Here is a 14229-nt window from a genome sequence, read left to right as displayed (position 1 = left end):
CAGTTTTCTTCAAATTATGCGGTCAGATTGCGACGTGTGAAAACGAGACCGCAGAAATCCTTCAAATTAACAGGGACAGATGTCATATTCCTTGATTTCTCTTGTGCCTTCGACCGGGTTCCTCATGGCCGACTAATGACCAAGCTGCGGAGCTTTAATATTGATTCCACGACGTCATCTTGGATTTCTGCATTCCTGAGTTCCCGTTCGCAGTCTGTCTTCGCCAATAACGTACTCTCAGATGCCCACCCAGTCTTTTCCGGTGTACCGCAGGGTACCGTGTTAGGACCTCTCCTGTACATTAATGACCTGCCTTCGTCCATACAATCAAACATACGTCTCTTTGCCGATGACTGTGTCCTTTATCACTGCACCTCCTCGCCAGATGATCATCTCATCCTTCAGATGACCTCACCCTCATCGGTCACTGGTGCAGTAAGCGGCTAATGTCACTCAATATCAATAAATGTTGCCATGTCCCATTTTGTAGGAAAACTCAAAAATTCAACCTCCCCTGTTTCTCGTCCCCAAAAAAGACTGTGGGGTTTGACCGGCCCTCAACCTCCGCCACCTGAACCACTTCATAAATGTACGAGCACTTCAAAATGGAAGGCTGGCACACAGTGAGATCCTTAATCTTGCCGAACGACTTTATGACACGGATAGATCTAAAGGATGCCTACTTGTCGGTCCCAATCCACATCAAGCACCTTCTTTGCTTCAAGTGGCGAATGTGCATGTATCAATGGAACGTCCTCCCATTTGGCCTCTCCTCGAGGGTACTCACGAAACTTCTCAAACCATTCGTGGCCTTCTTTCGATCCAAAGGAGCAAGGCTTGTGATTTATCTTGACGATATTCTGCTCCTTCAGCAAACCACGTCAGACCTTCAATCATTAACCACGGAAGCGGTGGCAATGTTGTCTTCCCTCGGATTTCTGGTGAACATGACAAAATCACAAATAGTACCGTGTCAGTCACTCCAATTCCTCGGATTCATTCTAGACACATGTTCCATGCAGACATCCCTCCTTCTGGAAAAGAGGAATTTGCTGTCGGATGCCATAAAGGAACTTCTACAGAAGAAAGTGGCGTCCACCAGACAACTGTCTCGAGTAGTAGGGAAGCTAAATGCAACAGTCCTAGCAGTTTTTCCAGCTCCATTGTACTACAGGGCCCTCCGATGCCTCGGAAGTCCACTCTTTTGCACAGATCCTGGGACTCCCAGGTTCATCTATCCAAGGTTGCCCTGGAGGAGCTCACCTGGTGGGTGACGAATATCCACGGTTGTCAGGGTCGCCACTTGCTAGAGGACGAGATTGTTCGAATAATTCAGTCAGACAGCTCCCCATCTCGGTGGGGAGCAGTTTTTGGGGAGAAAACAATTGGCAATCTGTGGGGCCCCCTGTAGGGTAGCATGCATATCAACGATCTCGAGCTGAAAGCAGCCTTTCTTGGCCTTCAAGCTTTTGCCAAGGACCTCAAACAGGGCTGTGTCCTACTTCAGATGGACAATACGGCGGCGATAGCAGCAGTCAACAAGCTCTGCAGTGCTCGATCTATAACACTTTCAACTACAGCTCGCGACCTCTGTTTTTGGTGCTTCCAACACAGGATTTCAGTCAGGGCAGAGCACTTTCCAGGCAGGCTGAATACCCACGCAGATTGGGCATCTCGTCACCTCCTCGACAGCAGTAGTTGGCAGCTGCTTCCTCTGGTCTTTGCACAAATCAAACGCCTCTGGGGTCCATTTGGAGTGGACCTGTTTGCAGACCCCACAAATTACCAACTGCCAATCTTTTACAGCTGGAAGCCAGACCCACTGTTGAGTGGAGTGGACGCCTTTACAAAGTACTGGAGTGGGACGTCCAAGTACACATTCCCACCTCTTGTCCTGATAGGATGCTGCCTTCAGAAACTCCAATCCTATCAACTCATCTTGTGTTTGATCACCCCAGTTTGGCCAACACAGCCCTGGTACCTGACCCTCCTCCACTCCGCAGTCGATTTTCAACGACTCCTCCACCACTCTTCCAATCTGCTACTGAACAGAGCAAACGCTGGACACACCTTCATTTTGAGAGATGGTCTTCGGTTAGCAGCTTGGAGGGTATCCAGCGACCCCCCTCCCACCAAGTCAATTTTCGCAGTCAGCTGCCACTCTCCTCTCAGCAGCCTGGCGACCAAACACCAAAGCAGTCTATACGGCATGTTGGAAAAGATGGTCTAGCTGGTGTGGTAGGCAGCAGTTTAATCCAATTTCTCCCTCTCTAACCGAATTTGTCAACTTCTTAGCATCTCTCCATGATGAAGGCCTCTCGTACAGAACCATTGGATGCTATCGTTCAGCTATCTCTCAGTCGGTCCATTCAGTTGATGGTCAGGACCTGGGGACACAACGTGTAGTTTCAAAACTACTTAAGGGTATCTTCAACACTTCACCTCCTCAGACCAGGTATGCTGAACTCTGGCCAGTATCACAAGTCACGGCCTACTTGCGGTTGTTGGGTAACAACTCGAACCTGGCTCTAACTATGTTGTCTTATAAGCTGTGCATGCTCTTGGCCACTGCAGGTAGATCAGTAGACCTAGGTCTGCTGTCAACTCAAATTCTGTCTAAATCGTAGGACGGTTGGATCTTGGCCCTAATGGGGGTCAGGAAGACCTCACGACCAGGTCACCATTGTGGCTCTATGCTCGTTCCTTCTCTGCCTCCGAAGGAACTTCTCTGTCCAGTGTCTTGCCTTCAAAGCAGGGCTCGGAACCATTATTTTTGGAGTTCGGTTCAAGTTCCGGTTCAAGGTTATCGGTTCAGTTCGGGTTCGGGTTCAGCGTAGCCAAAATAAAGGTTTGAACTGATATTTATTAGTTCGAACCGGTTTACGTCTGCTGAACTAATCAGCAGAGTTCGAGGTAAATCGCTACTGTAACTATGTTCGTTTTGTTAGTAACCTGTACTAGAGTTCCGGGTTGTCGGATTTATCCGAAAAAATCCGAAAAACATATAGCCCGGTGAAATTTTAAGCAATTCGGATTAATCCGAAAAACTCCTCTTGGCAGATGTTTTTTTCGGATAACCAATAAACTCCGAAAAATATCCTCTGGTAAACCCCAGAAATAAAACCCGGAACCCTACTTGTAACTTAACTCTGTACTTTTACGCCGTGGTAACTTTCGGAGGGACTTGTTTCTGTTTCAGGTAACTTTGTCAAAGTAACTTAAACTAAGTTACAGGTTACTTTTAATTATTTTTTCATTCATGTACACTTATTTTCTTGCTTTCGCTCCGGTTCTTCGAAGGAATTTTATGCCATAAAACATGATATTCAATCAATACGGTATTCTATTCAGAAAGTAAGAACAGCTGCCATTGAAATGAGGCTGAACCATTGTGCGCCCACAGGGACTAAGATACAAAGTGTTCGAATTGTTGGACATAAACGAAAACGATCTAAGCGTGTTGCACTCCTCTGCAGGCAACTGAACGTTGAACTCAACTGCTCACATGCCCAGCAGCTGCGTAGTGCTATTTTGTGTTCGAAGTAACTTGGAAGTTCTTGTTTCTAAAGAGTTCTTGTTTCTTCTTGTTTCTTCTTGTTCTTGTACTTGTTCTTGGAAGTTCTTGTTTCGCTTCTGCGAGTTGCATTTCAGGTTGAAGAACAGAGATATTACCTTAGTTACATTCTTCATACGGTAACTTAACTCGTAACGAGTTCCTTTTTTGACGGGTAACTTCTCTATCTATGCTAATTAGTCTATCACATGTGAGAGGTAATATCAGGTTTCAGCGCAGTCTTGCTCCTCATTCCTACATCTTACTCCCTCGACACAGAACCATGCAGTTCACAGCAGATCATCCTGTACTGAAAAGTGCTGGGAAATGACGCACAGCGTACCATTGAACTTCATTGCAAAAGGCTATCGCCAATTTCTCAAGAAAAAAGGAAGAAAGCGGTCATGTGGTAGATTGGAGTATCTCAGAGTCCCATTCGCAGGCCAGCACGCTCCCCGTTGAAAAGAGGGCTGGAGGCCACTCCTGTGTTCCCTTCCACCTTGCTCTGGACCACACGCCAGCCGCTTTCCCTTCGTCGCTAGAGATCTGCGTTGCTTGTGGATGTCACTGTGAACTATTAAAATTTACGTCGCCTTCACACTGCGGTGTTGAATGAAAGGAAGCCGCCGAGGCAATAATACAACATGTAGCTGTCGTGTAGCACATCTTTTTTTACACCTCGAGTTACAAAAATGTACAGGGATGTCGTTAACCTTTTGGAGGTGAAGCTGTAGGAGGTACATGGACTAACCAGTTCTTAGTTTATTAATTTGTCTGTTCTATAAATTCGGCAAGATTCTGAGTGATGCAGAGAGCTTATGTGCGGCAGCCGAGAGGAAAGGTATAGGCGTTTTTACCATCTCGCGAACCGGTTACCCCATCATATTTTTTCGGTTCAGTTCTGGTTCGTTCAAGAAGAGAGAAAAAATTTTTACGATTCGGTTCGGCAAGAAATAACGTTTTTTTGCGGTTTTCGGTTACGGTTCAGTTCCGGTTCCGACCCCTGCTTCAAAGATACTTGGATTTGACAAAACCTCTCAGAGGCACAACGCCCCAGCTCTTAATTTCTACACGTAAACCCCACAGGGCAGCCTCTAGGGACACAATTGCTCAATGGTTGAAGCGAGTTCTTAAGGCAGCAGGTATAGACACACGACATTTCTCTGCCCATTCCACACGTGGTGCCTCTACTTCTACAGCCATGCAGAATGGTGTACCGATTGCCGAGATTTTGAAAGCAGTGGACTGGTCATCTGAATCTACCTTTCGGCGCTTCTATCACAGGACGTGCACGACCACAAACTTTGCCTCTCAAGTGCTGAGCTAAGCGTTGAATATGCTATGTGAAACATGATAGTAAGTGCTGGAGGATACCAATATATAATTACCAGTTTTAACGAATGGTACTTACCTGAAGTTGATGCTGGAATTATATGAATTATCCGGAAGCACTTACTATCATGGGAACATTCCCACCCTTCATCCTGCCCTTTATTGTCATTAATGTTTTGGGGTTCATACTTTACAGCTACCTCTACCTTTCGAGGCAATGCACGGCCACACCAAGCTCCCAGGAACTAACCAGATCTGAACACATAATAAAATTTTTTAAGCTTCAACCTTTGAGTCGTGTGTCTCTCCCCTGACGATCTGTGACTTACGGCTCTTCGCCAAGAGTCAGACGGCAAAGTGGGACGAAGAAGGGGAGAGGGTGAGGCAGAACAGGGTTGCTTTCTCAAATCTTTGAAACGGCTGTACATAGCGGAAACATGAGGGAAATGCTATGTGAAACATGATAGTAAATGCTTCTGGATACTTCATATAATTGAACTTCAGGTAAGTACCATTCGTTAAAACAGGTAATTGTATATCACAACTACCAAATGCAGCAGCACTACAACCGTGGTGTGGTTCCAAGAATCTCTAAACATTAGGGAAGAGATTGCTCGGCACACTGCGGCAAATGGTATGAAAAACTCTTCCATCAAAATATTCCCCAATTATAAGACCAGTATCTCATTTAATCTTAGCAACACAATAGCTACTAAAACTAAAAAGTGAAGTATTGCAGTAAACAAAGTAAATGCCAATGCCGAACGTTGATGATAAATGACATGTGAGATCTCAAGCTGAAATGGAAGCTGAAAATGGAATCACCCGCGAAACTGTAGGACTATTTCTGCTGCTGAGACTAGAGTTCCGAACAGTTTATCATTCGTACATTCTTCCGAAATGTTCTGTACTCCACCGAGGAGTCGTGCATAAAATATTGCGGCAGTGGATTCCTTTTTAGCGGAACCTCCCCTAGCCGCACTACAGCTCGCGAGAGATCCCTAGCCATGGCGGTCAGGAGCGGCGCACTTGATAGATGGCACTCTTTCGCATATCTCCTATACACGTTTTCAAAGCACCAGTACTTCACAATACGGTTTTGCACCAGTACGAAGCACATGCAACTTCGGGTCGAGCCATGCGTCGTTCCTCGTCAAAAAACGTCTCGGAGCCGCGGAAACCATCGTAGCAAGCACGCAGCAAAACAACAAAAAAAAGCTTGAAGACGAGAGAACGATGTGGAGACGGGACAACATTCTCTACTTCGCGCGAGCTCCTTTTGCCCTTTCGAAGTCGCATGCATTGCAACACACGCATCCAATCCCCGCGGATAAACGCACTGCGTTCTCACTTTGGCGCGCACGGAGGCGAAGGCCCTTGAAAATGCCAATATAATTTGCTTTCAGTGAAATTGTACAATCTTGCTTTCTAATTTTCACGCGTTTTACCCGCTACCGGGAGAATTCCAATCGCTATATGCCAGCAAGCGGTTTCGCGGCGATCGTTATATCGATGTTTTGTTTACATGTAGTTCAATGGGAGAGCTGACGGGAACCAGCAATTCGATCGCAATATCGGAGCTATTGTTCTATCGAAGATCCTAATAAATGGGCTCGACTGTAAATGCCCTAAATCAGGTGATACCATTTCTTTTGACTTGAGTAAGGCCTCTGACCTTGTTCACCACTTTCTTGTGTAAACTTAAATATCGGTTTACCTTCGTCTTTATGCTCTTGGTTGGCATCTTATCTATCTGATCACTACAACTAGTATGTATATGCATCCAGTAGTACCTTCTACCTACTGTACACAAGTCAATCCGGCGTACCTTACGGCTCTGTGCTGGGGCCCCTGTTGTTCAATATTTATGTAAACAATATTTGCAAGTACATACTGCCTTCTAATTACCTTCTTTATGACAATGACCTAGAGCACTTTCACGGTGTTGAATCTAAAGATGACTGTGCCAGACTTCAAGATTACATCAATCCTGATGCTAACTGATGCTCTGACAACTTTCTTCATATAAATCGTTCTAACGTGACTGCAGTTTCTTTTTCACGTAAAACTAAAATAGAATTTTAGTTTCATATGAAAAGGAAACCATAAAATTACATGTTGGCAAATCTCTACAATATGTAGGAACACTGTAGTTAGAGACCTTGGTGCGCTTTTTGACAGTACTTTTATATTCAGCAAACACGTCCCCCACTTTGTTTTTCAGCACATCATATGCTCGGTATTATTACCTATTTGATGAAATGTTTCAGCTCAAGTTATTCCTTGCAGCTTCTCGTTAACGCCTTTGTTTACCTAAAATGGCACTCGCACCTGTGGTATGGAACAAGTGCAATTCAACAATGATATCTGATACTGAGTCTGTGCAGAAATGTTTCATACGTATCTTGTATGACTGCTTTCTTTGTCTCTTTGTGTACTATCAATATGAGCCTATACATACTGAAGAAATTGAGCTTACTCTGTCACTATCAAATTGCCGTACTGTACAAGATTTCCTGTTCTCACAGTAATGTGCAAATAGTCATGTAGACTGTAGTTACAGTCGCCGACCGATTTTTCGGACATGCTCGATTATTCGGACTCGTTCGCAGAACGGCCGCAGGTCCCAGAGAGTTGATGTATAAGAACGTCCAAAATTTCGGACACCGTGCAGCTCCGTCGCTCGATATTTCGGACTCTGTTTGCCCAACCCTCGAATTTCTCTCTTGGGGTGATGGAAAATATTGGTATCATCTGAAATTCGTATCAAAGGAAATCAACCAACTAAAATATTGAAGCAAAAAAATAGGCGGTGATGATTGTTCATTCTCCATTCCTCTGAGTAGAAGAGGTCTGTCGTAGCGCTTTTGAGCCTTCGTTTTCGGCCAACGGCCCAGCACGTGCTGTCCGCCCGCGAGTCGCGCTGTAAAGCGAGCTTCACCTAAAGCCTGCATGCGTTAGGTGAAGCCAACTTGCGGACTTGATGACGACGGTGCCTCCGACAGTGTACATTGACGAAATGTCGCTTCGGGAAATAGAAGCTGATGTTATCAGGCAGAGCTGGAAGCGCGTTAGGAAAGCATCGACAAATTTTTCCAGACGACTAGGGCTTAGTAAAGTTTATTTAAGCGAAATTCGTTTTTTCGGACTGCTCGATTACAGTCGCCGTCCGACTTTTCGGACTCGGCGGGGATCGCGTAACAGTCCGAAAAATCCAGCAGTCCGAAAAAACGAATTTCGTTTCAAAATAAACTTTACTAAGCCCTAGTAGGCTGGAAAAATTTATCGATGCTTTCCTAACGCGCTTCCAGCTCTGCCTGATAACATCAGCTTCTATCTCCCGAAGCGACATTTCGTCACTGTAAGTACACTAACAGAGACACCGCCGTCATCAAGTCCGCAAGTCGGCTTCACCTAACGTATGCGTGCTTTAGGTGAAGCTCGCTTTACAGCGCTGTCGCGCGACTCGCGGGCGGACAGCACGTGCTGGGCCGTTGGCCGAAAACGAAGACGCAAAAGCGCTACGACAGACCTCTTCTACTCAGAGCAATGTGAAATCAACAATCATCACTGCCTATTTTTTTGCCTCAATATTTTAGTTGGTTGATTTCTTTTGATACGAATTTCAGATGATACCAGTGTTTTCCGTCACCCCATGAAATTCGCGGGTTGGGCAAACAAGTCCGAAATATTGAGCGACGGAGCTGCACGGCGTCCGAAAATTTGGACGTTCTGATACATCACCTCTATGCGACCCGCGGCCGTTCCGCGAACGAGTCCGAATAATCGAGCATGTCCGAAAAATCGGTCGGCGACTGTATTCGGACTTTTGCGCGATCCCCGCAGAGTCCGAAAAATCGGACGGCGACTGTACTTATTGTATCTCGTCTTACCTATATTGTGTTCCAGTATTTTTTATTAGATAGTTCCCTCCTTTTTATGTACCTTGCCGCCTTGAACGCGATTCCTTTACGTCATAAGTAGCCACTATTGGGTGAGGCTGCGACGCACTATGGCTGCTTCCATCAACCGCAGTTGCAAAAACGTGTTGTCTCAGGCTCTCCAACATTGCATATTGCGCGGCGCCATTTCACTGATGATGGCAGTGGTCTTTGTCCGTCCACACCAGTGGTGCTTCGCTTCATCACATTTTGGGAACAGCGGTCACACGTCGCTGCTCGTGCTCCGCGGCTGGCTGTGGTCAGCGAGAAAACCCGTGAAAAGGCACTTGGCATGAATGAGGAACACGTGTAGGTATTTCTTCTGTTTGGAGAACAGAAGATCTGTAGAGATTTCTTTTGTCTGTTTGTTCTACAGTAATTTCACACGATGGCAGAGCGAAAAGAGGTGCGCGGTGTTATGGCATTCATGCACCCAAGAATTTCAGCTTTTGTGACTTCTTTCTTTCAGCAAGAAGCCAGCTAGGGTGGTTCTTACGACCGGTGCGGCAGATATCGAATGAAGGCTGACAGGCCCACTTGTTGAGGTCGCATTCGTTGCTGTCTTGAAGAACGGCACAGGGCTTGGCGGGGAGGCAGCCCCAACTGCTTTCACTGCAGACAGATGCCTTTTCCTCACAGAATGACTAGATACCACTGTTTTCTTCATGTTGCTGATGGAGAATTCCTTGCGTACAACAGCGTTTTCCATAGTGCCATCATTGCGACCCTGCAAGAAACTGGTATCGGAGGCGCTCCCCTTCTTTCGACTTCCTGAGTGACCGCTTCTTGTTTGTTCGGACCACTGAGGGTACACTAACCCTCACCCTGTTAGCCGCGGCATTCCGCAAGGAAGTGTGCTCAGCCCCCTGCTCTTCAATGTCATCATGGCCTCTCTTCCTGCACTGCTGCCCCACCACACGCGTCTCACGCTATATGCCGACGACATCTACTTATGGACAACTGCCACTCACCGCAACACCATTCAGCATCGACTGCAGGGAAGTTTAGATATTATCGTCGCGTATCTCGCCGACCGAAGCGTCTCCGTTTCACCCAGCAAGACCGTGGCCATGGTGTTCACTCATCGACCATTCAAGAGGCTCCTGCTTGTCATTGAAGGTTAACCCTTGCCATTTGTCCCGTACTGCAAGTATCTGGGCATGGTACTCGACCGTGACCTTTCCTGGTCTCGCCACATTAAGACGCTTACCACCAAGATCAACAGCTACATGGCGGTTCTTCGTTTTCCCGCTGGTTCGTGATGGGGCCCGTCCTTCTCTGACCTCCGTCATGTCCGCCAATTCCTCGTGCTGGGTTCTATCCAGTATAGCCTTCCATCTTGCATGGCCTCAGCCGAAGCAGAAATCGAGATCTCCTGTTGAACCAAGCCAGGAGCTTCCGTGTCTGCTTGGGAGTCCCTTCAACCACCGAGACATACTCTGTCCTAGCCGAGGCACGCACACCGCCGATTGATGTTCTGCCGCAAACCTCCGCGTTCTCACACGGTACCTTACTCGGCACCCTCTTCACTACCTTCGCCACGTCGACGAAGACTGCCTAGACTCTGACTTTGGTCGTGCTTTCATTCGCCTCAAAGGGTCCGTCCCTGCACAGTTCTCCCTGCCCTCGTACGCCCGGCGATGTGAACACTTGCCAGACCCGATGTCCGAAGTATCCCCGACCCCAGAGGAAGAACGATGTGCCTGTGGCAGTAGCCCGCCAGCTCGCGCTCGAGCATCTCAGCTCGGCAGCTCAGCTCCGCAGACCCGCGCCATACTGTCGGGCCATACATATATGCTATACTGATGGGTCGGTAGCGAATGAATCATCAGCAGCGGCTTTCTACGTCTCGCAGGAAAACCATGACCTCGCCCTTCGACTTCCCTACACAGTGTCCTCCATGTAGAGCTGCTCGGTCTGCGGCATATTGCTGGATCTGTGCCTGATGTGTGGGTCATCCTCAGACAGCAAGGCATCTTTGGCACTCCTGTCAGCATACCACATGTGCGTCGTGAGTGATCTGCGTATCATGGTACTTCAGGAGTACTCCCACCTCTCCACGGTCGGTCACCGTATCTGCCTTCAGTGGGTACCCTGGTACACAGGGCTACGCAGAAACATCTGTGCTGACGCGGCGGTGAGATGTGACGTGCTTGATGCGTTTATGCCGATGCCCCTACTGCCGCGCCCAGTGTCTGCATGTCGCCAGGACCCCGCGAGTTTGTTGTAGACTCTATCCGACCTCATGCATTCCTGCAGTCCATTGATACTGAAGTTTGTCATCGGCTGCCGTTGTACCCACGAAGAAGAGTCCCTTCTACATTGTCTTCGGCTAAATGTTGTCCTCACCCGTTCACTCCTGTTCAAAATGGGCCGCGTCGCATCTTCCACTTGCCCCTGCTGCGCAGTAGAAGACAATATCTCCCATCACCTCCTCCACTGTCAGCGTCACCATCATCATCGGGCCATGATCTGGCAACACCCCTCAGAGCTTGGGTGCACAGAGGGACAGACGTTTCCCGCTCAACACGCCTTGGACCCGTAAAGCGAGCTAGCCAGTGGAGTGTCACAAAAGCGGTGGTCCACTTTCTGCGTGATACGGGCTCCCTGTGAGCCGGGTTTCTTTTTCATTTTTTTCTTTTTTCTTTATTTATTTCTATATGTCCTTTTTTTGTTTTATTTCTTTTTCTGTTTAGTGAAATGCAAGCCGGCATGCTGCATGGCTGACCTTTCTCCTTTTTTTTCTGCCAATAAATCCCCCTCCCCTCCCAGAACACATACTCAATACTCACGACCACCAGTCATTTATAAACATCATACGCCCGCTAAACTGATTTTTGTTTGTTTTTGTTTTTTAGAGTACTTGCAAAGTGTATTAAGTATGTTCGTGTTGCTCAATGGTGTACTAACTCTCATATAGCAAAAGCAAAATATTCACTGTATTTTATATACTGTTATCACTGTTTTTAACTGTTCCACTATAACTGTACTGCAATTGCAACTGTTTCTTTCCCAGCCCCATGTAATGCTTGTAAAGGCCCTTGGGGTAAAACAAATAAATAAATAAGTTCAAATACAGGGGCACATTCACAACATTGCATGCTTAACCCTAGATGGCCAGAGATAGCATTGCCCTTGATGTTGACGTTCCACTCCCCGAGTCTGTTGTCTATGCACCTCCTCATTTGACCTACGTTACTTCTACCACAAAAGAACAAAATCCATAGACCACATGTTTTTTGCACAGCACGAAGGGGTTCCTGTGAGCTGTAGCACAGACCACATGGGGAGGTCTACTGATGAAGGCGAGCTTCAAGGTATTTTTAAAAGCCACTGGAACCCTTCTTGAGCTGATGGGAGTGCCAATGCACATACGGAATAACTACAGGATTCTTCGGTTGATCCTTCCATGGCCTACTTATTTTCTTTAGCTCCCTTAATGGACCTTTTCCGACAACGCGTATGCGCATGCCCAGCCCCTGTGTCCGCCATCTTTGAGCGGAAAACATCGCTATGGACCCACCTGCGGGTGACTGTCATGTTCATTGTGGGGAGATGATCGGTTTCAAGGTTACACGGGCGTTTGAGGTCTGGTAATGAGTACAATGTGCTTTCACTCTTTCCGCATTCTTCTTCCAATCTTCTCTTGCTCATACTTTCCCACGCAACGTGCCAGTCCAAAAAGTGTCACCATTATTGGGGGGAAAGACACGACGTTCGACATTCCGTCGCCTGGTGCGACGCGAATATGGAAATGGTCCATTCCTTCTTGAGAAAAGCGCTAATACGGGTCTTAGGGAAACCTGCTGCTTCCAGCCTCTCCAATTTTAGACGTAATATAGAGTGTGTCCTGTGGTTGCAGGACTTGCTCAGTGCTTTCTGAATGCACGAAAGGGCCAGCCCTTCGGGTGTCAGTTAGTAAGCTATCGCCATCGGCAAAGCGATTTCTCCCAGTATTATGTTAACTTTTGCTCATGTGGTGAGAAGCAGTGCTGAATTTCACAAACAATACTGCAAACGTATTTTTTCGCGAATCGCATTTGGGAAGTTATTCGCGAGTATTTAAATTCCCAATTTGTCTGTTTCCTTCAGTGGGATCAATGTCAAGCTGTGTTCGTGCGTACAATTTTTCACGGGTACTTAGTGGTCGCGAAATTCGCGAAAATTAATACATCACGAATAAAAATACGTTTGCAGTATATCCCATGAGTAGACTCTTGAGCGCTTTCATGGTAGCCACATACAGTATTAACTGTGGGTTGGGAGAGCACTTATTGCAACAAGCCATGAATGGTTCTTTGCATAACATTGTACTGTATTACAAAGCAATAGCTTACCCGACACCAAGCTTCCCCTATACGCTTGTCAAAGCGAACAGAGTTCTTGATTTCGTTCACAGTAAGAAGCTGATAGTCTTCCTCTGTCCTGTAAGAAGAGCAAGAAAATAATGATAAACCCAAAAACATAGCTCATGGCCCCAGCCCTACTATTTTTTATTTTCTCGTTCATGCTCTTTACTGAGAATGATAGCGGTGATGTTTATGTTGACGAAGTCTTATTACCTAGAGCATGTCGGAGGTTCTGAATTATGCAGTGAACCATAAATTCCCTTAGCAAAGTGGACCGTAATTCATACTTCAATAGGCAGCAATGTGCATGAATACGTGAATTCAATGCTCAAGATGTGATGCACAGAGGAACCCCGTTGACTCGAACTCTGATATCTCGAAACATTGGTTAAGTCGAAGGTTTCTTGCATCACGGAATTATCTCCTATACTTGTCATGCATTTGTCGCTGCTTATCTAGAAAGTTTTTTTTTAGATAAAGTTTGGATATCTTGAAATGTTGTCCATGAAAATTTCAAAACTGTGAGTAATCATCGCCATCAGCTCTGCACAGACACCTGTTAAAACATCCTGCGTTTGAAGCTTTTGAAAGCCGAAGTTCTATTTTACCATTCTATCAGATGTGCAGTGGGGCAGAGTTCGGTCGTCCCAACTTATAAATCTATGAGAAGAAGGTGATAGCCAGTATTGCAGTGTTGTTGCACGGAGCATTCGCAACAATGGCCGGGAGGACAGTTGCCTCGCAAGCGTCACATGTTCGTCGTTTGCTTAGATTGCTTCTGTTCAAGGTCGGACATTCAAGATCAAGAAACATCCCTTCCGCCTTTCCCTGTTTGTGAAGGCCGTGACTTCATTGGTCTCATCTCACAAAAGAATACAAGACTAGTCTCCAAAGCAGTCAATGACTCAAAACTGTTTGTTCAATGATTCTTCTTCACACAGTTTACGATAATGACGATAGTTGACGTTCGTAGGTGCGAAAATTGTGACACTCTGGAGAAAATGCACAGTAGTAAAACAGTAGGTACATAAACAAGCTATAAACAAAAGTGTGA

At 46.4% G+C, this 14229-nt stretch overlaps 1 protein-coding gene across 4 annotated transcripts in view; it reads right to left on the bottom strand.

Moving 5' to 3' along the window:
* The window catches only part of LOC135375593 (Fanconi anemia group D2 protein-like), a 339045-nt gene that overhangs the window by 256674 nt on the left and 68142 nt on the right, over nt 1-14229 (bottom strand). For all 4 annotated transcript variants that reach the window (XM_064608269.1, XM_064608270.1, XM_064608271.1 and 1 more), the window contains exon 13: nt 13164-13251. In XM_064608269.1, coding sequence (XP_064464339.1) covers nt 13164-13251 — 88 coding nt within the window. The remainder of the gene's footprint in view (nt 1-13163; nt 13252-14229) is intronic.

This window comes from Ornithodoros turicata, unplaced genomic scaffold (assembly GCF_037126465.1).
Source record: "Ornithodoros turicata isolate Travis unplaced genomic scaffold, ASM3712646v1 ctg00000903.1, whole genome shotgun sequence".
NCBI lineage: Eukaryota > Metazoa > Arthropoda > Arachnida > Ixodida > Argasidae > Ornithodoros > Ornithodoros turicata.
The sequence above is the reverse complement of the archived record's forward strand: the minus strand, read 5'-3'. Positions and strand labels throughout refer to the sequence as shown.